Source organism: Streptopelia decaocto (genome assembly GCF_964273445.1).
Source record: "Streptopelia decaocto genome assembly, chromosome: 1".
NCBI lineage: Eukaryota > Metazoa > Chordata > Aves > Columbiformes > Columbidae > Streptopelia > Streptopelia decaocto.
The window spans coordinates 85,451,064-85,474,133 of record NC_138663.1 but is presented as its reverse complement, the minus strand read 5'-3'; the positions used below and the strand labels follow the sequence as shown (position 1 = coordinate 85,474,133).

Here is a 23,070-nt window from a genome sequence, read left to right as displayed (position 1 = left end):
CCAACCTTCCCCCAGCAGGAGGCTAAGGAGGCCCAGCTTGTCCATTTGCCCAGGCATGTCCTGGTGGAGTTGGTTAATAATGGTGGTGGCGGGCCGTGGCACAAGGAGGTTGTTTTTTTCCTGGGGTAGCAGAGGTGGCAGGAGTCTGCACTCGCCAGCTGTGACAGGAGGGTGGGGGGAGCCAGCTCTGCTTCTCCCAGTGAGCATCACAGGTTCACCAGTGGGATTCTGGGGGGAAAAGGGAATTGGAAATTAATTAGCAACAGGCATTTATGCTGCCCCACTGCCCCCAACGACACCTTTCCCCTGCCTGTGCCCCTGCCCCCACCACCTGCCACCCATCCCAGCTCACTGGCCACTCACCGGTTGAGCTGGAATGCCGTGCTCTTCCCATGGCCGCCCAGTTTATCCACACCCTCCTGGCCCTGCCTGGACTCCTCTGCCTCGGGTGTGGGGGCCAGGGAGTCACTGTAGGGTCCCAGGATGCTGACAGTGGCGGGGGAGAGGTCTGTGAGGTGCTGCTGGCTCTCCTGCTGCCTCCCACCACTCTGCTGCCCCGAGTGACGCCGGCGTTTCTGATTTCGGTCCCAGCTTTGGAGAGAGACAAGGGGTGAGGTAAAGAGTGACCCCTCAGATAAGCCCCAGCCCTCTGTGACAGAGAAGTTTGTGGGACCCCGCTATGCTCAGAGATGGAGTCCAGCCCGTCCATGTGCCAAAGCTCACAGGGGCTTGCAGCACCAGGTCCGCACTCTTGGGACAAATGGCTCCCAAGCCCACCGTCCTCCTGCCCACCCACCTGAAGATACTGGCATGGTGACAGCCTCCATTGGCCAAAACCCCACTCACCAGAACTTGAATATGATCCCAGTGGCAACCAGGACAATAATGATGGAGATAGTGATGGTGACATATAGCTGGGGGTCCACACCTGCGAGACAGAGGGCGACAGGGGGGTGTGATGGCCACCCCCACCAGTACCTGGGGGGGGCAGCAGTGCAAGGGGAGGCTCTCATGAAGTCTGCAGAAGGAGCTGCTCCTGTGGGGATAGGGGGGCCAGGGGGAGGCAGAGCGGGGAGAAAGAAGCAAAAAGCAGATTTACCTTCTCCCCGGGGCCCAAACAAGAAGGGCCGCAGGGTGGCTGGGGTCTCACGCAGGTTGAGCCCCGCATTGTGCAGGAGCGAGTGGGAGTTGGGCTGCGCTGTCGCCATCCCGTGTGGCGAGACAAAGGTGTATCCCAGCGGTGGAAAGCCTGGGTTGGCTGAGTTGGTGTCCCCTCCATCCTCATCCGACACTGTGGGGCCCCAGACAATGGCCCAAGGGTACTGGGAGGAGGGCATGCCGTCCTCAAATCCGGAGGGGGTGGCGGGGCGAGCCCCCGCCGCCTGGCGCCTCAGCCGCACAACATGACGCAGCTCTCCTCCCCGGGCAGGCAGGGAGCGCTGGCGCGGCAGGGCAAAGCGAGAATCCCTCTCTGGCAGCGAGGTCCTGTCCCAGATGCAAATGGGTCGTGGGGCTGAGGGGCTCCGACGGGAACAAAGAGGCCGAGGGGCTGCTGGACCCCGAAGGCGAAGAGACCAGACGCCAGGAGGAGGGATGGATGAAACCAGGAGGAGGAGATGCCAAAGCTGCAGGGAGTGGATGCAGGAGAGGAGTGGAGGCATCCTGCTGTGGGGTGGGGTGGAGGAAGAAAAGAGCCATATCTGAAATGTCTGCCCTGTCAAAAGGCAAAGCCCAGAGCAGCTGGGAGCAGCCTGTCACCCATGCTCCCGTCCTCTTCCCTCCTTGCCGCCAAATGCGGGAAGCTGGGAACCTACCAGGCACTGTGCTCCATCTCAGATGCAACAGTATCTTTGCTTAGCGAGGATCCTGTCTCATCTTCTTCACTGGGAACCAAAAGGGAGAGGTGTCAGTGCCCCCTCACCCAGAGGCGACCACTTTCTCACCAGAGGCAGGGCAACGGGGCACCGGTGCACCCACACATGCACCCACTCTGGCTCTTGTGTTCCCCCATGCCTGCATGCCCTCCTGCACAGAAGTGCATCATCCCCCAGACCAGAGCACTGCACAGAAACACATGCATTAGCATTTGCACACAAAAGCAAAGGGGTAATCTCTGGAGCACAGGTGCAGAGGTACATGTGCAGGTTCCCTGGGGATTCTTCTGTCTGAAGGCCAAGAGGGGGATTCAGCATCTTTATTTGCTTATCGTTGGAACAAGTTTGAATCTTAATTCCTGTGTTTATTTATAGTAGTAGAGTGTGTAATCCATTTATTAAAAAAGAGCCTCTTCATTGTGTGCCAGAAAGAAGGAGCGAGAGGGGAAGCACGAGAGTGATAAACTAAGAAGACTGAGAAAGAGAGTGAATCAGCGAGAAAAGTCCAGCCTTACTAAAGAATTTAAGAGCAAAAATATGCTTATGAAATATTTAGTATTTACTTTCCTCTTAGCTAACACGGAATTACCTTCCAGTACTCCTTGTCCAAGTGTCCTCCGTGCTGTCCCACCCCTCCCTTTCTCCCCTGTTCTCCCACCTCCTTTGGCTGAGCAGCACTAGGCAGCAGTGGTAACAGAGAAAGGGCTGGTCCCCCCATTGGGATTTCTGCACTGGCCGCACGACACCCTCCGGCACCAGTTCGTCAGGCAGTAGCACAGCTGCCCTTCATGCTGCCTGCCCCTTCCCTTGGCTGGGCACAGCACAGCGCCGGCCCTTCCCTGGCAGTTGTTCTGTGCCTGACCCAGGATCCACTCTGCAGCAGAGACCGCGTGCATGCACACACACATACACACACAAAAATCATTCAAGATATTGAGCTCATTCCTCAATCCTGAAGAGGAAAGCGTGAATGCCAACAACCCACGGTTATGCCCTTCTGTGGCTGTCGGCGTGGAGAAACAGGGATGCTTGGCCAAGGGAGTCAATGCAAAGGCCAACCACACACCTCCAGCCCTGAGCCAGATGTCTTGCACCTCCCGGCTCCTAATGGGTTACTGTCATCTCCTCCTGCTCAGCCCATGCCCTGAATGAAAAGTGCAGCCCCTCTTGAATGGGAGGCCTCCTCTTGCTGAGGAAAGAACCCATTGCTTGCTGTGGTAAGGGGACTCACACTCCCCGATGTACACCTGAGCAGAGGGGCTGGGAAGAAGGGCACCCAAGAGTGAGTAGCTGTCTAGCTGCTGCTGCATTAACTGGGGATATTTTTAGTTTCCTTCTGTTAAATATTTAAACAAAGTTCATAGAAAAAAAAAATGAATTGTCGGCTAATGTGCCCTGCCCTTCCCTCTGGGGCAAGATCAGTCTCTGGAGGGATCCTGAGATGAAGAAGTGGAGGAAAGAGCAACTATTCTCAGCATTTCTTTGTACTTTGCTCCTGAACCTCTAAGCCTTGGAGGGGACTCAGTATTGAAATGCAGCTCTGCAGAGAGGCAGCAGAACGGCGCAAGTTTCTTCCGAAGCCAGCGGCTGGCGAGATCTTGGCCATCTGGATTATGATCACGATGCCATGGAAAAGCACGTCTGGCAACACAAATCCGTGACAGAATTTCTTTTGGACTTTAGAAAGGGAGGGAATTCCAAGCATCGAGGACCTCCTTGTGTGAGTCCCTGGACTAGAGGGCACACAAACCTCCTGAGTGGTTTCGAGGTGGCCTGGAGGGCCTGGGGCCATGCCTGTGACTCACCACAGGACAGTAGTTCCGTGGGGTGAACAGCCTGCTTTGTTTGTAGCACAGCATTCTCAGTTACAGCTCTGGCATTCAGGGGCTGTTTTACATCAGGCAGCAGGAGATGTGGATCTGGACAGTGCCACCCTCGGAGTAGAGATCTCCAGGTACTGGTCTCATGGGGGAGCGTGGTATTTTTGGGGTGCATGAGTAACTACTAGCACTCCTTCCAGCATAGGTGGCTCTACAAGCAGAAATGTGTCTGGATGCAGATGAACAGTGTGCTGGGTCACACAGCTCACTGTGGTCCTCACACTTGTTAGGATGCCTTGTAATGGAGACCTCATTGTACGTCCCAGCTGAGATTGTGAGCTCCAGCAACAGCACCACATACCATGGATTCCCTGCATCTACAGTCTGGGAATAAGAAACCCTACAGAGCCAAACCCTGGCTTCACATCCAGTAGTCTGAATTTCAGCCCTACGGAGCAGGTAATGGCTGTAGCTGAGGGGAAGGAGTGAGTGCCAGCACTGGCTTCCTCATGTACACACAGTGGTGTGGAAGTGACAGCCCAGATGTCAGGTGCAAGCTTCAGACATGAGATGCTGCTGTGCACAGGTCCTGCTGCTAAGAGTGAAGAGCAGGTGGCTCCTGGTGCTCCTATTCCAAGGGCAGCTCCAGGTGAGTGCAGAAACGAGGCAATGTCAGTCCATCTCAGTCAACACATTCTGATTTGCTAATCATGTAATGGATGAGACAGAATGTGTCCTGCACTAGCACACCCAGGCATGGTTGTGGAGGAGAAGCACAGAGGTGTCTCCCATAGCATGAGTTCTGTGAGAACAAAGGAAGGTTTCAGGTGTGAATTCCAGGCAGTGAGGGCTGGACTCCACTGTCCATGGAGCGCTCATGTTCAAAACAGAGCACGGATGTCCCCGTGGCTTATTGACAAAGCAGCAGACAAAGCGTGTCTGGGGCACTCTGCAGTTAGTCACCAGCAGTAGGGATTGTGACCCGGGCATAGACCCTGCTGCGTTGGAGGGCAAGTGTAACAAATGCCCTTCATTCAGTTCTGTATGCAGCTCCCGATGCAGATGCTGAAGAAACTGGTAGATTTTTCAAAGAAGAGAAGGTGATGACAATTCTCTTACTACCTGGATGTATAAATCTCAGTATGCACACACCTTACACCATTCAAGAGGCCTCTGTGTGCCAGAGCAGACTTTGGATTTCTGTACCAATACAATATGGCATGGCTCTTGCTTTCAGATATGTTTCCCAGGTCTAATTGTGATAAAAACAGAAAGGGCTACTCCCAGGGTCCAAAGATGGACCAGTGTATTTTCACTCTAGGTACAGAGCCTTCATAGCAGTGCTCCAGTCCTGTGATGCACAGATGACAAAGTGTGAATGACAAAGCTATTTCCCCAGGGCACTTCATTGAGCTCAGTTTTTGTGAATCCTGGTGCTTGAAAGCTGTGAGTAAGAATTACACTGCTCTTTGCTGCTGCATATGGACCACACTACTGGTCCAGACCAGAGATGCCCCAGGGCTAATCTATTAGGAGCTACTCTCATTGCATTTGCAGGATGGATGCACAAATCCCGCTGCTGTTCCTCCGTGTCAGGGACCCAGCTGCACTTCCTCCCTCTTTGTAAGTCATGGACCCTGCTGGGACGTGAGAGAGCAGATCTCAGTAGCCATGCCCTGAAGCATGTATCCCAGTTCACCAAGGGAGCTGGGAATTTACATCCTAACTAATGGCTAGGAGCAAAGACTGCTGCACTCCTGCTCTGAGCAGGGAGTACAGATTAAACCCTGAATGTGACACCCTAAGCTCCAGAGTTCAGATGCTACTGTGCCCCAGGGAAGCCCTAGGATTCACTGCCAATAACTCCTTCTCTGTGTTTGGTACTCTTGTATGCCATGGTCCCAAAGATAAATCCTATCCAAATATAACAGCTGTGACAGGAATAAAAGAGCCGAGGTGCCAGCCGTGGACAGGCAATACCTGCACTGTAGCTCCCTCACATCAAGTGCAATCTGTAACCTTCTGTTACAAAATGCTGAAGTTTGACAAATTCAAATGAGGAACAATACTATTAATAAAGAGGGTCAAACACTAGCACAATTCACTGAGGCAGGTGGTGTATTCCCTACTGCCTGGAGCCTTCACATGGCTGAATTTCTAAAAGAGACGCTACAGTTCAATCATAAGTTATGGGCTTGAAGCAGGAAATGAAATTGGTGAAATTCTCTGGCCTGTGCTCTGCTGTAGGTCAGACTCAATGATCAAAATGGTCCCTCTGGCCTTAAAATCTGAGGATGTCACAGCTTTCTCAATGCCTACCCGAGATCAGCTCCGATTGAAAAGCAATTGGATGAAACCGAGCACACACAAGCCATGCCAGTGAGAAGTGGGTAGAGTCTCCTTCCATCCGGGGATGGGAAAAGAGTTGCACCCGATTCTGTCTGGCCCGGCTGGCGGATGATGATCTATCTGTATTTTTGTAACATCTCGAGCTTGACTGCTGTGATACTGTGCCTCTAGGAATGAAGCCGTCTGCTCTCAGAGCTCTCCAGCTAGTTCAGAATGCAGCAGTCTGTTTGCTCGGCAACTCAAGATGACGGGAATGCATCACCGTGCCCCTCTGCACCCCAGATCACCTCGCCTTTGTGCGCAGAGTCCAGTTCAAGGTCTCCAAGCCAGCATTCAAAGCCCAGCATGGGACAGGCCCCAGTGACCTAAGCAATCAATCACCACTCCTTATGCAGCGATGACCTCACGTGACGGATATATTCTGCTGGAACAATGAAATTGCCAACCAGTTTGGGGAGAGGGGGAAGGGATGGAAGAAGGGGAAAGAGGCCCATGACCCCGATGAACAGAGCATTCACAGGAGCTGGGCCAAGATTATGAAACTTATTGCCAGCTGAAATAACGCTCGCCATTAGCAACCCCGCAGCACTGAGGGCTTCATGCAAATCCTTTCTTCGCCCAGCTCCCCCACGGCAACGATCGCACTCGAAATAGTGATAAAAAATCAAAACAAACCTGAAGAGGACCCAGCCCTCCTCACAGAGAACGAACGCTAGGTTGGCTGTCATTTTTTAGCTCCCAGCTAACATGAAGGGCTACGGTGACAGCTTCCAATATATTGAGACTATGATGTGGGACTGTGGAACCTAGCAGCTATCTCCAAGCGCTGAGCAGAGTGAGTTTAGGCACTGGCAGTGAGACCCACACACACACTGCCTGGTGCCCCAGGCACCCCATGCCAATATTTTTCTCGATGGTCATACACATCCCACCGTTCATGGTCCAAGAGGCAGAGATGCAGTCATTATCAGTTTGGCAGCAGGAAGAATGAACCCTGATGCTGGTGAAAAGGGGTTATATTTACATGCTGCTATATTCGGCTGGGTGGGGATGGGGAAAGGGAGGAATCTCAGAGTAGCTGCTCCAGGGTGGCAATTCTGCTGCACTCAGACGAGTTTCAGCAGCTGGGAGTGATAATCCAAATGTGGGTACCCTGGGGTAGGAGATGCCAAGCACATCTGGGGAAGGAGTTCCCACCGTGTGTGGGGCCATGGACAACAGCTCGCAGATCAGGCTGAATTTGGGGGCTGGCAGTTTGAATGCAGTAGCTCATTATCAAGCTGCTCTACTTGATGTCTGAGGCTATGAGGGTTGGTGGCAGCGCCCAGAAGGATCCAGCAGGACTGTGGAGGGGCTGATGCTGCTCGCCCTGTGTCAGTGCGGGTCCTGCAGCGTTCAGGGACTGCCGGTGGGAATTCCTGTGCCAGGGTTCCAGGGCCAGCACTTATGGGCTGGGTATGGAAATCCTAGGCTGGGGCAGAATCCAGGGCTGGAAGGGTGATGGTGCATTTGGACATATAGCTAGCTATGGAATGGGTGTGTGAAGCCCATCAATGATCCTCTAAGCGTAAGTCTCCCTGCATTTGGGAACTGTGAGCGTGGCCCCATTCCAAGCAGCGCTCTAGGATGTCGGTCCCCTGCCATCTAGTGCCTGCCTGCAATACATGTCATGAGTCTGCCAATCTTCTGGCTCCCAGTTTCCTACTGTTCCCGGGCATCCAAGTGCTCCAGGTGCTGAGTCTCTACATCTGAATTGCTCTCTCTTGCATGCTGCACCCTTGGCCAGGCAAGAGGAGGGACTGACCCCTCCGTTTCCTTTCTCCAGCTGCGCCAATTTGGCTGAAGTCGCCTTGCTCAGTGCAGGCTCCAGTGCTCCAGCACAACAGGTCTGTGATGGAGCCCAGAGCCGGAGGGCAAGAGACAGCGATGCCTGGGCTGTGCCCCCTCCCTCCCAGACCCTCGGGCACCCCCTGCCCCAGACTGAAAGAGAAGAAGGAGGTGGGAAGGAGACGACTAGAAGGCGATAGAGCACCTAGATGGGGAGAGGGGAAAGAAAAAGAGGTAGAAAGGACACAGGGAAGGAGACGGGGAGAGATCACTTGGAGACGGGCAGGCATCCCTCCCTGCACCTCGTCCCTGCAGCTCTATCCCCACCCGGTCCCCCAAGCCCGGGTTGAGAGGATGAACTTACCTTGCGGGGAGACAAGTGGGGCGCAGCCGGGGCGGCGGAGCAGGAGCCTGAGGGAGCACAGCTGCTGCTGCCGGTGCCTCTCATGGCCAGGACGAAGGAAGGAGAGGAGGAGGAGAAGGAAGGTTTGATGAGGCTGAGCCCTGGCTGAGGGAGAGGGAGCGAGAGATGCCTTGAAATAAACAGCTGCCGGGGACTGGTCCAGCCCCTCTTTCTCTCCCTCAGTCTCTGTCTCTCTCGCTCCCTGCCTCCCGTTAACCCCATGGCTGCTGGCACGGGCGCGTCCGGCACCGTCGCCCCCGCTGCAGCCCGAGGGCCGCGATGGGAGAGCCGGGCGGGGGCAGCGGCCGGGCGGGGGCACCGCGTCCCCCCGCTCCAGGAACCCCCTGCCCCGGCGACCCGGTGCGAAGGCTCCTCCCGCTCCCGGCCCGCCCGCGTTGCGCTCCCGCAGCCCCGCGCCCGCCGCCCGCCGGACCTGCCCCCCGCCGCCCGCCGCCTCCCCGCCGCCGCTGCCCGCTCCGCTCCGCTCGGCTCCGCTCCGCTCCGCTCCCCCGTCTCGTCGGTTATTTCGGGATCTTCACAGGAAGCGATTAGGTTGCCATGGAGAGAGGTGTCTCCAAGGGACCCGTCGCTCCAGCTCGCTCCGGCGAATGCCACCCCCAGACGGGTCCGTCCTTGGGGGCGGAGGCCCCCCGGGATCTCCCTCCCCCGGGCCGCCTCCCCGGGCTCACCTCCGCCGCCGCCGCCCCCCTCCTCTCCGCCCCGCAGCAGTCCCCTCGGGGAGATGCCATCCCCCGGCCGCTCCTCGCTGCCGCGACGGTCCCGCCCCCCGTCCCTTCATCTCCGCATCCATCATCCCCGGGCTTCGGGCCCCCGGGCCCCCCTGCGCGCCACGGTACCGGGGGGCGACAGGCAGGACGCAACCCGGGCGGGCGGCGAGGTCCGGTCGAGCCTCAGGGGCAGAGCCGAGACGCCCACGCGTGGGCCGGGTGACACAGACCGGTGCTGTGGGAGCGATAGAGGATCCGTCCAAGGTGAGTTTCCCGGTTGAAGGATCACCCTCGTCGTCTGAACGTGTCCTCAAGTTCGTTTCTGCCAGGGATCAATGGGGGTGCGTCTCGAAATGGTAGGGATGTGACAGCGAAACTAAAGAAAGAAGCTGATGTGCCTTTGAGAGGCTGGGTGTTTTGCAGGGAAGATCTCCCTCCACCATCAAGTACCAAACAGAAAGCACAGTCCAAATTAGAAGAAAGCAGCTGAACAACAAACGGAGAACAGAAGAAAGTCAACAATAGAAAGACAGTTTCCACTCTGGGGTCTGAATTTCCTCAGATCTTCAGAAAATGTAAAACTTTTCATCATAAAGCAATGAGGGAAGACTGTGGCTGACCCTGGGGGGAAAAAAATAAAATAAACACCAAAAAAACAATGCAGAAAGAAATAGTAGACACAGCACTGTGCTGTAAAGCAACCTGCAGCTGCATCAGGCATGGACACAGATGACAAATGGACACACAGTACCAAACCCGAGCATGGTAGGATGCCCGGAACAGGTGATGCCACCCTCGGACAGACACCTTGAGGGGGCTCAGTCCATCGGCCTTCGTCAGGCCTCCTGTGAACGCCCACAATAATGAACCAGGCTGATCTGAGCTTTCCTGTGTTGGGACGTTTGAGCCCCGCGCATGTTTTTGTAAGTGTGTTTGGGAGAGTCAACAGGTTTTTTACATGTTTGGGAGTAATGCCAGTGTGTGTTTGGATGTATCAGCACGGGGATGTGGTTGTGTAAAGGCTTATGGTCACTAGGAGGTCATGGTGTGAGAGGACGGCACTGCCAGGGAAGATGTCACGGTCTGGATTTGTGTGAGACATGGCACCATTGTATGTCAACAGGCATGAACACGGCTGAGCCCCTCGGCTTTTGTCCCTCCCACATACACAGGGCTTTCTGTTAGAGATTATCCAGGCTTCTGTCACATTCTCCACTCTTTTCATCTCTAGCCCTCCCAGGCCGTGTACAAATGATCTGTGCAAAGCTCGCTCAGCGAGCCCTCGCACACTCAGCCCAAGCGACCAACTGTACAATGTGGCCAGGGACACAGCAGTGTAGCATGAGCCAGTATCCAGCTTTTCTTGCCCTCTGTGCTTCTCCTCCTGCCGTCTCACCTGGGAGTAGCGGACAGTAGAAAGCTCTGGAAGGGGCTACATCAGCCACACGGGCTCTTTCTGACCTTTTCAAATCCTGACGAATGTGTTTAGTATAATTGGGAAGCACAAAACAGACGAGAAATTTCAACCGGGGAAAGGTCAGTTAAAGGGCGAAAATCCAAATGACGCAAACACTGAAAATCCCCCTGAAGAGCTAAAGTACAGAAGGAAGCAAAATGAGCCAGAGATATGAGAGAGAATGGGGAGGAGGATGTTGTACAGACCAAGGGAACCCTGGGAGATGTGGGGGGGAGTCAGGAAAGCCATCAAGGTGATGGGAACAGTGGGTGCAAGGGCTGATGTCACTCTTGCATCACTCTAATGTGATACGAAGGGAATGGCTTGTTTGGCTTGGAGCAGAGGCTTAGACAAGCAGTGTGTCAGTTGGAGGTACAGGGTGGTCTCAAGGGAAAGCTAACAGGAAATTACAGGAAAATTTGAGGGGGGCTATGGAATCAGGTGGGCTGATGGAAGAGCATTTGGGCTGTGGAATGGGGATACAGGAGTGGTGCTAAGTATAAAGCATTACTCTGAAGGTGTTAAAGTGAGGGTGACGTGGTGATGGAAAGAAGAGGGAAATGTAAAAATTATCTCTGCTGTGTATTTGGCCAGGATTTGGACCAGGACCAGTGTACGTTGTGTGAGGACAGCTAAGTACCTCCCTGCCCAGACATACCCAGGAAGGATATGAGGTTGTTATTTCTGTCTAGCAGAAACGCTTTTCAATGATCGCGTACAGATCATTTGCAGCCAAGAGTCCTGAGGCCAAGCAGCTCATTGCTGCTGTTTTTAGCATTGTTTCCTTAGGGCAGAAGGACCCGTGTAGTCACCCTGCTATCTGCAGAAGTTTGTCTGTCCGTCTGTCTGTTAGTTGCCATGAGTTTCACAAAAGAACCAGAGTCTAAAAGGTAAATAAGCTCCAATAAGTTGTACGAAAACCAGTAGCCTGACAGAGAAGAGATGCTATCGGTACCATGCTGGAAGAGAGCCCATAGCCATGCTGCTGGACAAAACCCCACTGGTCAGAGAAGTCCGGACAGCAGGCCAAAAGAATTAAGCAGAAAATACTGGGAAAGCTGTGTGTGTCAGAGAGTAGTGGAGCAGGAGCCCAGCAACAAAGAGGATGAGCAAGGGGAAAGGACTTGCAGACATGGCAGCCTTTGGAAAGGGTGTCATCAGGATACCCTGGTTGAAGGCATGGTAGTGGGAAGCATAGAACATATAGGAAAGAAATCTGTAGAGAACCCGATTTCCTTGGTCCTTTTGCTCACTGAACAACTGGTTAATAAGCTCTGGAATACCAGAGACATCCCAGAAGACTGGAAGAGAGCCATGCTGTGCCAGTATTTGTAAAGAGCAAACAGAAGACCTGAAAGTTTCTAGGCAAAGCAACAAAGAGCTGATATGAGATTCTCCGGTTAATGCCAATCAGCATGATTCGGAGGAAACTAATCTTGCTGCATAAACTTGTTTTGTTCTTGTCAGTCTTTGATGTGACTACAGGTTTGTTCAGAAAAGGTGATGCCTTAGATCTATCCAGGCTTCTGGAAGCATTAATATCCCAAAGCATGCTGATGAGAAAAAATAGCATTATGCAATGCTAACAGAGCAGGAGGTTAAGTGAACGGGTTAATTCCATTTAACTACTTGCAAATGCAAAGGGGGTCATCCCTGGAAGTCTGCCATTGAGTGGCAGTGTTTCTTACGTGGATGCCCAGGAACAAGACCAGGGTCAGGTATGACTCACCATTTTATTCACTGCTTGGTGAGCAGATATAGGTCATTCTGAAACAATTTACTGAGGACACAAATATTGTTAGAGTGTTAAAAATAATGAGGATGGGACCGGCATAGAATGACCTACTGCTCTCGGTAGGGTGGTCATTCTCATAAAACTTCTTATAAGATAATTGAGAGCAAATTGTGTGCCCATGAACAGGCAAAAATATCCGTATCTAGTGAGAACAACTTCCAGTCCTGAAAAGCAGTGATCTGAAAAGTATTTAGGCATCATAACAGCCAGAAAACCCAACACAAGCCCAGCAAGCTGGGCTGCAGCAATGGATCTGAACTGATCCCTGGCCATGCAAAGACAGAAGTAAGGAAGAGAAGTGAGGAGATGATTAAACCTTTCTCTGTGTCTGGGTGAGTCCCATGCTGGAAAACTGTACACTGCTTCATGGTCCACAGTTTTAAAATAACTTGGAATTAAAGGTAATCTGAACGCTGGAGATCTCAGCTATTTAAAGAGGTCAACCCGTTTAACGTATCAAAAAGCAGAATAAGACGTGACTTGATTGCAGTACCACTTCTTTCCTGGGGAAAAGTCTACCAGGTATTCTGGCAGAGAATAACAAGAGCCAGTCACTGGAGAGTGATTAATCACAGAAACGAACTACCAAGTGAAGTACAAGATCCTCTCTCTTCTGGAGCCTTTGAATCACGACCCAAGGCCTGTCTGGAAGACAGTTCCTGATCTGCAAAATCCTGAGGGCTGTGAGAGCAGATCAGATGAAGTGTTACCACGCATTTACCCTCTTTTTAGTAAGCAGCTGATATTGGGCCTTTAGGTGTAACTAGGTACAGGTTTTATGACCCTGTGCATGTTAGCCTAGTACCAGTTATAGGGTTAAAAGCCTTCTGGATCGTGTTGGTATCTAAGCGATTCACCCCAGCCTCCTTTGTCCTTACGGTGTTTTTGTCTCAGAGTCTGGTATTACACACAGCTGTGAAACATCATCTCAGAAAACGTGACCCTAGCTATGTTTGGAGAAGGACTAGGAAAAAAGTATCATTAGCCTTTTGACAAGTTATTTTGATTCTGCAGTGGCCAAGAGAGAAACAACCTAGAATGAGACAGGACAGCTCTATGGGCTTTAAAGTGGGACAGTGAGCATATAAGAAAGAAGGTGGATCTACAGTAAGAAGAGAATGGTGTTTTCTTTCTGGAAAGATCAGAGCGAGATCAGAAGAGAGGGATGATGCTAGCGGTGGTTACAGTGAGGATTAGAAATCCCAAACATTCAGAAATAACAACGCTGAACCTCCCCGTGTCACAAGATTTATCTTAAAATTATGTAATGTTGTAAAGACTTGCTTTCATCTGCACTCTTCGCCTCCTATTTTCAACTCCTTAGGTTACATGAAAATCACATTTCACAGTTTCCCTGTGACCATACAGATAGGCACTTGCCTTGTGAACAAAGTGAAATCATGGGAGTTAACAACTCCAGGAGTCTGGAATTTAATCTCAACACCCGGCACTCTGATACAGGGAGGAGGCAAAGACTTTGCTAAATTATGAGGATGTTACCGTGCACTCTCACAAGAGCTTGCATATTTTAGGTAGACAATGGCCTTCTCCTTTGGAGAGCTCAGGATCTGATTCATTCAAAGGACTTCCTGGTCTCTATCCTTGGTTTAGCTCTACGCAGGACAAAGAAGGAGCAGACGAAAATGTGGGTCACACAGGACACAGGACCTAGGGGTTGGAGTGGAGAAGGAGGACAGAGAGAGCATCATGTACCTCAGATGCTCATGCTGCCTGGCTTTATCTGACTAATAATGAAAGGCAGCAAGCATGTCAGAGAGTGTGAGAGAAACAGATCAATAGAGAGATAAAACTGAGATGGAAGGAGCTAGTGAGGGGGTGGGGAAGAGAGTAATAAAACACTACAAATCAGCCAGGTTACATTTTAAGCTGATTTGAACGCACTCTGTGCTGGTGTAAATGAATACAGCAGGTGTAAGGTTATGGTGAATCAAACCTACATACAGAAAGGGAGAGTGCAAAGTGGGAAGGAGATAGTCCTCCTGCTACTTCTTTAATCCTGCTGTGTGGAGCAGCCCAGACCTCACTAGCTCTGATGATACGGATGGATGGCCTGTCCCCGTTGCCCTGGGCCACCATGGTCTTCAGCCTGTCCTGGAGATGTATCTGTTGGGTAAAATGTGTCTGGGTCATATTTTACTCAACAGAGTGCAGGAAATGCTCCTTACCACCTAATTCATGGAGACCATGGGGCAGGACAACTTCTGGCAATGCCCCAAACCAGTGGGTTGGGGGCACTTTTCTAGGAAAGATGAGTGACTGTGCCCACACGCACGTACCAACAGAAGCTGACCAGAGAAGCCTCTTTGTTCAGTGACAGATTTTTGAGGCAAATGAGACTGAGACATCCCAAAGCTAAGGAGGAGTCAGAGTGTGTAAATGAAAACGTGCTCTGCCGGAACAAACTGAGGGTCTGGGTATGTTCCCCTGTTGGGCACCTCTTTGCCTCCTTGGCCCAGGCATGCAGAGCCATTTTCCTCCTTCTGCCTGGAATTAGTTTTGAGTGACTTCCACCTAATTCTAGTGGCATATTCACTAATGTTAGAAGTCTGGTTTTCCACACTGACCATGGCCATCCACACTGCTCCCTTCTTCTGTCAGTAGCCTCAGTGTGGAGACCAAGCACTGAAGGAGCCTCAGGGACGGAAGGGACCCTGAGAAGGGGTAGGAACAATATGTATGGCTGTTCAAATGGGCTTGGAACAGCCTCTCACTGGGAGACACAATGATCTAACTCCCCAAGGCAGACATGGGTGGTATTTTCTAGCTCTAAAATTGTGTTTGGAGCAGTACAAAACCCCAAAGGAGCCTTTTCCACTACTCAGCCACAGCAGCTGCATGAGAAGAAGTAGAGTCAAAGCAAATGATGAGAAGAGAATTGTTGATACTGGCAAGTGAATCCTTAACAAACTTAGACTTTACCCAGATAAAGATTTCAAGATGTTACGCCTGTTTCAAGATGTTACGCTTGTAGAAGTCTGGCAAAGCACAAGTCAACTGCATTTAATACATGCTAAACTGATCAAGCTGAAGACTGATTCTCTGGCTGGCAACCATATGCTAGAGTGGAAACTTGCCCTGACAGCACTAAGATTTTGACATGCTAAAACCATGTTGCCTGCGCAGACTATATTGGGCTCACATCAATTTGTTGCCTCTTTTGCTTTCATTAAAAATCATCACTGATTTCCAAAGGAGCGAGCCATGAGGAAGCCGGTGTCGGGCTGGAAACTCTTGGCCAAACAGCTTAATGCTGCTTATCGAAATGCATGTTTGCTGCCTGTGCTCCTCCCAGTCTCCCTCACAACTCACCTCCACCTACCACATGATTTATACAAGACAAGAAGAACTATGACGTTTTTTTTCCAAAATGGCCCTCACTTTTTAGTCCCACCGTTGTAAAAACAGCTCTTTCACCTAGCAAAGGGAAACGTGCCCTCAGTGATGCCTCCTGATCGCATTAGACTTACTGATTTGCCCACAAAGAGATACTTAAAACATACCATAAACATTTCTACCCTTGTGGAGTGTTTAAACTATCTTTTTATGGCCATACTCTGCCTGCAGCGGGGATGCATTTCTTTATAAGTGCGATGGTTAATGATTCAGCAGATAGTAAAGCAATTTTTTTTTGTAAAAATGAATGCAGTAGAGGAGGGGAGGTATGCAGGGATTTAAGAAATGCACAGTTTAAATACACAAGGACAGTGCCTTGCAACATAAGATTTTTTACATTTACATATCCCCAAAACACTGCCCAAAATAGTGAGATCTTAATGGTGTGAAAGCAGAGCGATGTGTAGGCACATACAAGGTATTCTATGGATCTCTTTTAATTCTGGTGTGGTACTTACAGAATGTATCATTGAAATATGAAAAATACTGTGCCATATAGTAGTGTATCTGTTTTCTCATCAGTTATTTTATATATATATATATATATATATATATATATATAAAATATGCATATATATTTAAAATGCATATATTTATACAGTTATATGTAGAGGTCTATGAGAAAGATGGGGACAGACATTTTTGCAGGGCCTGTTGTGATTGAACAAAGCATAATGATTTTAAACTAAAGGAGGGGAGATTCAGACCAGACATGAGGAAGAAATTTTTCATAATGAGGGTGGTGAAGCACTGGCACAGGTTGCCCAGAGAGGTGGTAGGTGCCCCATCCCTGGAGACATTCCAGGCCAGGCTGGATGGGGCTCTGAGCAACTTGATCTAGTTGCAGATGACCCTGCTCATGGCAGGGGGGTTGGACCAGATGACCTTTGAAGGTCCCTTCCAACCCAAACTGTTCTGTGATTCTATGATTTTAACATAAATATTGTACAGCTAAGGGGCAGATATTCACCAAAATGTATCAAAAGAACTATAAACACACTGATATTCATGCTGCATCTGTGACGCCTAAGCCCACTGCAGCCTGTTGGATGACAAGGCAGTTCATCGGATATTTTCGACACAAGAAGGGTGGCAAAGAGCAGAACAGTGATCAGGAGCTAGCAGCAAGGAGGGTAGGCCATGAAAAAGTGGTGGAGAACAGAGATGACGGCCAGAGGGCCGCCGTGACCAGCACGGTGGCCCCTGTCAGCCCGGGAGGACGCGGACGAGCCCCAGCCTGGCAGGCACCGCCGCCCCTCGAGGTCCAGGAACGCGAACCCGGCCGTGCCACGGCAGAAGGGTCTGCCCGCCCCGGCCTCACGCCAGGCCCCGCGGAACCTCCCGAACCGCAGGGGTCCCGGGGCCAACGCCGGCGGCGCGCCGGGGCGGCGCTCAACTGTCGGGGTGGCGACGCGCCCGCCCCTCCGGCCAGCAGAGGGCGCCTTCGCGGTAGGCCCGCTTCGCTGCTCGGCCGTGTGGCCGACCAATAGAAAAGCAGCGGAGGCGGGCCGTGCCGCTGCCTCTCCCAGTCGGAGGCCGGCGAGGGGCTGCGGGGTCGGGCAGTGTCAGCACCCGGAAGTGGGCGCTCTGCAGCGGCGGTGCCATAGACAAGTGCTGGCGGGGCGGGCCGGGGCCTGAGCCGTGCGGCGGGTGGCGCCCGGCGGCGGGGCCGGGTCCGGGTCCGGTGTGAGAGCGATCGCGGCGGGGCCCGAGCCCCGCGGGGTGGCGGCAGCAGCGCCATGGCGGCCGAGGGGAAGGTGACGGGGCAGAGCCAGGAGCAGTTCCTGCTGCTGGCCAAGGCGGCCCGCGGCGCCGCCCTCGCCAGCCTCATCCACCAGGTCCTGGAGGCCCCGGGCATCTACGTCTTCGGGGAGCTGCTGGACATGCCCGCCGTCCGGGAGGTGAGACCGGCCCGGCCCCCGCGGCCCACCCCTGCGCGGCAGGCCTGCCGGGCCCTGCCCGCGGCCCGGGCCGGGGGGCGGCGGAGCCTGACCCCGTGTCCCCGCAGCTGGCCGACAGCGAGTTCTCCTCCGTGTTCCGCCTCCTGACAATCTTCGCCTACGGCACCTACGCGGACTATCTGGGTGAGGCCGGGTGGCGGGGCGTAAGGGGGCTCATGGGCCCTTTCCCTTCCCGGTGATGCTGGTCCCTCGGTGCGGAAAACGTGCCAGAGCCCCGAGGCGCTGGGGCCCCTCACCGAAATATCCCTGTGTCTCTGTCACTGTGACCCCACAGGTTGTGGTTTCAGGCCAAGGCCACAGGGGTACCTGGCAATAGTTAATGCCCCAGTTTGCCATCTATGTGGGAAATTTCCAAGAACATCTTGACAAAGGCATTTCAGAGGGGCAAAGGGAAAGACTTGGGTATCCACTGGGATGTGCAGGCCTGCATGAATAAGGCATGGGACAGCTAGAGAGCGTGACTTGAGGCTGAGGGGGAGGAAAGCCTGCTCAGAAGAGGTCTTTTGAGCTGAGAACTAATGTGGATGGCTTGGCAAGATGTAGCATTGCTTGGGAGATTGATGTGCAGATACTTTGGGTGTAGCGTAGATGCCTCTGTGCAGGGCTGGGAAATGGAAAATGAGGCATAAATTCTTATACCCTGTTCTTTTCCCTGACAATAGCTGAAGCAGCAAACCTCCCTCCCTTGACAGAGGCTCAGAAGAACAAACTGAGGCACCTGTCAGTCGTCACTCTGGCTGCCAAGATCAAGGTAGTGGTCCTATTTCTCCCCGAGTTTTCCCTCCACTGAGATTGCCTCATGCTAGTTACTGTCATGTTTCCACAGTGCATCCCTTACTCAGTGCTGCTGGAGCAGTTACAGCTGAAGAACGTCCGACAACTGGAGGACCTTGTGATTGAGGCTGTGTATGCAGATGTGCTGCGAGGGAGCTTGGATCAGCGGAACCAGCGCCTAGAGGTGGATTACAGCATTGGGAGGGACATCCGGAGGGAGGAGCTGAGCACCATCAGCCGCACGTTGCAGGAGTGGTAAGGAGGAAGCCCCCAATACTAACACCCAAAAAAGGTTGCAGGAGTGGCTGGTGGCTTTCCCCGATTCCTTGTGTGTCACTGGGGGATAGCGTTGTGAGGTGGCATACTGAATCCCCTTCCTTTCTACTTTGGAAAGGAATTTTCCAAAAATAGTTTTCCAAATCCCCCTGCTTGTTGCTGGAGGGGTGATGAGACTGCAGCAACCTTTGCACAGTCGTGGCTGCTGGCAGCAGGCTTTCTGAGTATAAACCTGTAGCCCCTAACCTAGTGCCACCTTGTTATTTGTCCCCCTCCTAAGTAATAACGTCACTACATTATTACATTGGACTCCAGTCCTTTGTCTTCCCTGCCTGGTGTAGCTGTCACTTTCTGGTCTTTTTGGTCTCTAGAGTTGAAATGTGTCACTTTCATGTTTCCTTCTATGCTGGCCTCTTCATTTTTACATCTTCTCTCCAGGTGCCAGGGCTGCGAGGTTGTCTTGTCAGGCATCGAAGAGCAGGTTAGCCGGGCCAACCAGCATAAAGAGCAACAGCTGGCACTTAAGCAGCAGATAGAGAGTGAGGTGAGTGGGCTGAGGAGGGAGCAGCCCAAGCCCCTCACTTTGAAATAACAAGAACCGATACTCTGTGGTTGTTACGGTCTTTGCTCGAGTAAGGTGTTAGCATTTCCCTAGGCCTGACCCCCCAGGGGGTTGTGCCTGAAGAAGAATCCTAAATGAGCTTAACATTCCTCTGCCTTTGCAGTGCAAAGGTCTGGATAGCTGTTAGCTCTTTTGTTTGACCTGAGCTTGCAGCTCTTAACTCCAGGCTGTGCTTTATTAAAAAAAAAAAAAAAAACAAAAAACAAAAAACAAAAGAACACAACCAAACAAAAAAGAACCCCAACAATGACAAAAAAAACACTAAACCAAACTAAAACCCTTGGGAAATTCCTTGGTTCTTGCTTTTCTGCTGTTGCAGGTGGCAAACCTGAAGAAGACAATTAAAGTGACAACAGCAGCTGCTGCAGCAGCCACATCACAAGACCCAGAACAGCACCTAACAGAACTCAGGGAGCCGGCTCCTGGCACCAACCAGCGCCAGGCGAGCAAGAAAACTTCCAAAGCCAAAGGGTAAGGAGTGGGGGTAAACAAGCAGAGCCCCTCTGTTCATAGGAGATGAACTGAGGGGAGCCCTGTTTCGGAGCAGTGAGGTTGCTGACTGCAGGGTCCTGCTCCCTGGACAGGGAGTGGTTAGAGATGTAGTCCCAGCTGAGCTTTTCTCCTGTTAACTTGAGGGGGAATCTCTGCAGCTCTTGATCTGACTCAGAGTTTGTAAGTCTTCCTTGTGTTCTCCTCTTGCGAAGAACATCAGCTGCTTTTCTCTGTGTGCATTTAGAAAAGGAAATCAGGGATGAGCCTTAGTGTCCACTCTGAATTTTTTTTCCCTCTCCCCACAGGCTCCGAGGCAGTGCGAAGATTTGGTCTAAATCAAACTAGTTGGATCTCCCTTCACAACTGGGAGGGTGAGAGGAAGAGATTTGGGGGATGGAGGGGTCACAAGGGTCCCAGGTGTGATGCTTCTAAGCTCTTTTCCAAGATCCATCTTGCCAACTAGTTCTCCTGCATGTTTGTTCTCTTTCCTACCTTTTTTACTGACTTCCCAGGCAACGTCTCGCTCCTCTTCATCACAGCATTTCACACTCTAAGCTTCCAGTTGTATGCATTGCTGTTTTCCCTACCCCTTAAGTCCCCATCACCACTGCCATGTGTTTCTCTCTTTGTCTCTGTCTTTTGACAGTTCAATTTAAAGAGCCATGAAACTGTGTCAGTCACCTTTGCAGCTGCAGGGCTTCACAGAAGCTTGGAAAGGGTGCACTGGCGCTCAGCAATCATTTTGGCTCTATGAGACCCCTGGGATACTTTGCTCCAGGATGCAGCTGCCATCTTTGATTGTTTAACCTTTGTTTTACTAGGTGGGAGGGTAGTTTTTGAAGGGATTCTTTTAAAAAAAATATATAAATATGTTATAAATATATATAAAACAATAAAAAATATAGGTCTATGGAATATGGACATATCTGTACAATGTTGTGCTCCTGTGGTGGTGTCTCTTTGTCTCATACACTGATTCTGGATGTTCCAAAATAAGCTGTGATACTGAGAGCCTCTGTCCCATTTCTGGGTGGAATATATTCTCAAAATACTCTTCCAAAGGGCAGTGCCACAGTAGCTCAATAGAGCTGGGATGAGAATCTCTAAAGCAGGAATGAGTCATAAATCTTACTTAAATTGTTTATTGTGTGATTGATTTGCATCCAGAATGTTCAAAAAGGTACTTTCCACGTAGTCTCAGAGAAAGGTGCAAAGACTGAGGAGAAAATTCATATTTGTCTCAATACTATGTGCCCAGTGATCCTGGACAAAATGGAAAGGGATGTGGGAACTTGTCTGACAGAAGGTTGAAGGTTACAGAGCCAGTGCCCACTGGGGTGAGTTTTCGTGGAATAGATGCTGCTTAAGCCATTCTTGGGTCATGTTGGAGTCTGGTTGAAAAAAAAAAAAGAATCCTGTGAGATGCCTGGAAAAAAACCATCAGATTCTTCAGAGGATGCGTGCTTGAGTCTGGCTCGAAGCCGAGTCAGTCAGATGCGAGTGTCGCGCTGCGGTTCCACCATGGTGTACGCTGATGTAAATGTAAATTGACACCGTGACTCCCACCCCAGCTCGGTTCTGCCTCTTCCCTTGTGCCAATGCTAAAATTTGATTCCCTGAGCCTTGGTATCTCTGCGTGAGCAAACCACCGGAAAATTAATCCAACAAGGGAAACTCCTGATCGTTGTCTGCACGGAGACTTTTTCAGTTCACTGGCCGGGGTGAATTTTCTTCTGGGTACTGTGCAGACAAGCAGGAGCTGGAGCTGAGGCAGCGGAGGTGGGAGCAAGCCTTGGTTAGGGGAGTGGAGTGCAACCATGTGTTCTGTGGCAGCAAGGTGTGAGATCATCTCAATACTCAAAACACAACAAAATTGCTGGTTTGTGCAATATTGCTATTTTACTAGTTCTGGATGCTGTAATGCTGCACCAGCTTTCAGTGGGAAACCCCTGTCACCTGAACCCACTAACTCACAAAACTCCTACGTGTGTAAGGTCAGAGAGCAGGATGCACCAGCCGGCTGTGCCAGGGACAGGGATGTGCCCGGCTGTCCTGGGGTGACTGCAGTCACTGGCTGAGGTCACCAAGAGCTAGGGCAGCCCCACACCTTTTCCCGTTCGTGCCTCGAGGCATCCAGCCCTTCAGCTGCAGTCATAGGCGTGGAGATGCCAAGCAGAAGAGCCGTGACATCCAGGCAAGAGCTGCCCATCTGGCTGCAGGAGCACATAAGGGGGCAGCAAAACAGGTTGTCCCAACCCACCTAGAGAGGTCTGCCTAATTTGCAGCAATAGGGAGTCTACTTGACAAGTCCTGTTTTCCATAAATTGCAGGAAGGGCTTGTGACAACACTTTCAGCTTTTGCTTAAATTACTTTGAGCCTTCCTCCCTCTGCATCGCATCACCTTCATCTGTCTCTGTGAGGAAAGTCATTGTGCTTGCTGCATTTGCAACTGTCTGCAAGCAGCAAAAATGTCCATGCACATCACAGTTTCCCTTGGATTGGGACTGGGACTGAGTTGCTGGCAGGGGAGGTGATACCTGGCAAGACGGGAGCACCTGCCAAATGTTTGGGCCTTCATGCCCCTTACAGAGGAGCTACTGGCAAAGCTGTTGGGATGTGATGTGAAGGAGAGAGGAGAAGGGCTTGGGATGGAGCTGAGCAGCCAAAGCGCACATCCTACCAGCCTCCCGAGGTCCAGTGGAAGCAGGGCTGGAGTGGTGGCACCTCCAGGAAGATCTGAAGTTACCAATAATGGATGAGGGTATTTGTGCCCCACAGGAATCCCACTGCCTAAGGAAGAAGAGCTGTAACAGGTCTTTGTCCTGAGTGTCTTGGCTTCTCTACGACCTCTTGGGCTTTCGTAGACTCATAGAATAGTTTGGGTTGGTAGGGACCTTCAAAGCTCATCTAGTCAAACCCCCTGCAATAAGCAGGGACATCTTCAACTAGATCAGGTTGCTCAGAGCCCCGTTCAACCTAGTCTTGAATGTGTCCAGGGATGGGGCATTACCACCCCTCTGGGCAACCTATGCCAGTGTTTCACCACCCTCATTGTAAAACATTTCTTCCTCATGTCTAGTCTGAATCCCCCCTCCTTTAGTTTAAAATCGTTACCCCTTGTTTTATTGTTGTTCTTTGCTCTCTTTAACCACTCTGTGGTACTAGGTACAAAGGATCTTTTTAAACACCCTGAATCTCCAGTGTAAACACAGTCCCCAGCCAGCATGGAGAGCTCCACACCAGTTGCATGGGATACATGGTCAGGCAGAGCAGCACCT

General features: G+C 51.6%; 2 protein-coding genes across 2 annotated transcripts; one reads left to right on the top strand and one right to left on the bottom strand.

Moving 5' to 3' along the window:
- Positions 1-206: 206 nt before the first annotated feature.
- On the bottom strand, positions 207-17,407 carry PIANP (PILR alpha associated neural protein; the record flags this gene model as incomplete). The annotated part of the gene is made up of 6 exons (XM_082076085.1): positions 207-228; positions 364-591; positions 847-928; positions 1,100-1,665; positions 1,815-1,883; positions 17,151-17,407. 6 exons carry the CDS (start codon positions 17,405-17,407, stop codon positions 207-209), a joined length of 1,224 nt encoding a protein of 407 aa, XP_081932211.1.
- Positions 17,207-21,306, top strand: COPS7A (COP9 signalosome subunit 7A). The gene is made up of 7 exons (XM_082066920.1): positions 17,207-17,567; positions 17,675-17,750; positions 18,290-18,378; positions 18,454-18,656; positions 19,116-19,221; positions 19,619-19,770; positions 20,097-21,306. Exons 1-7 carry the CDS (start codon positions 17,406-17,408, stop codon positions 20,134-20,136), a joined length of 828 nt encoding a protein of 275 aa, XP_081923046.1. The 5' UTR covers positions 17,207-17,405; the 3' UTR covers positions 20,137-21,306.
- The last annotated feature ends 1,764 nt before the right edge of the window (positions 21,307-23,070 follow it).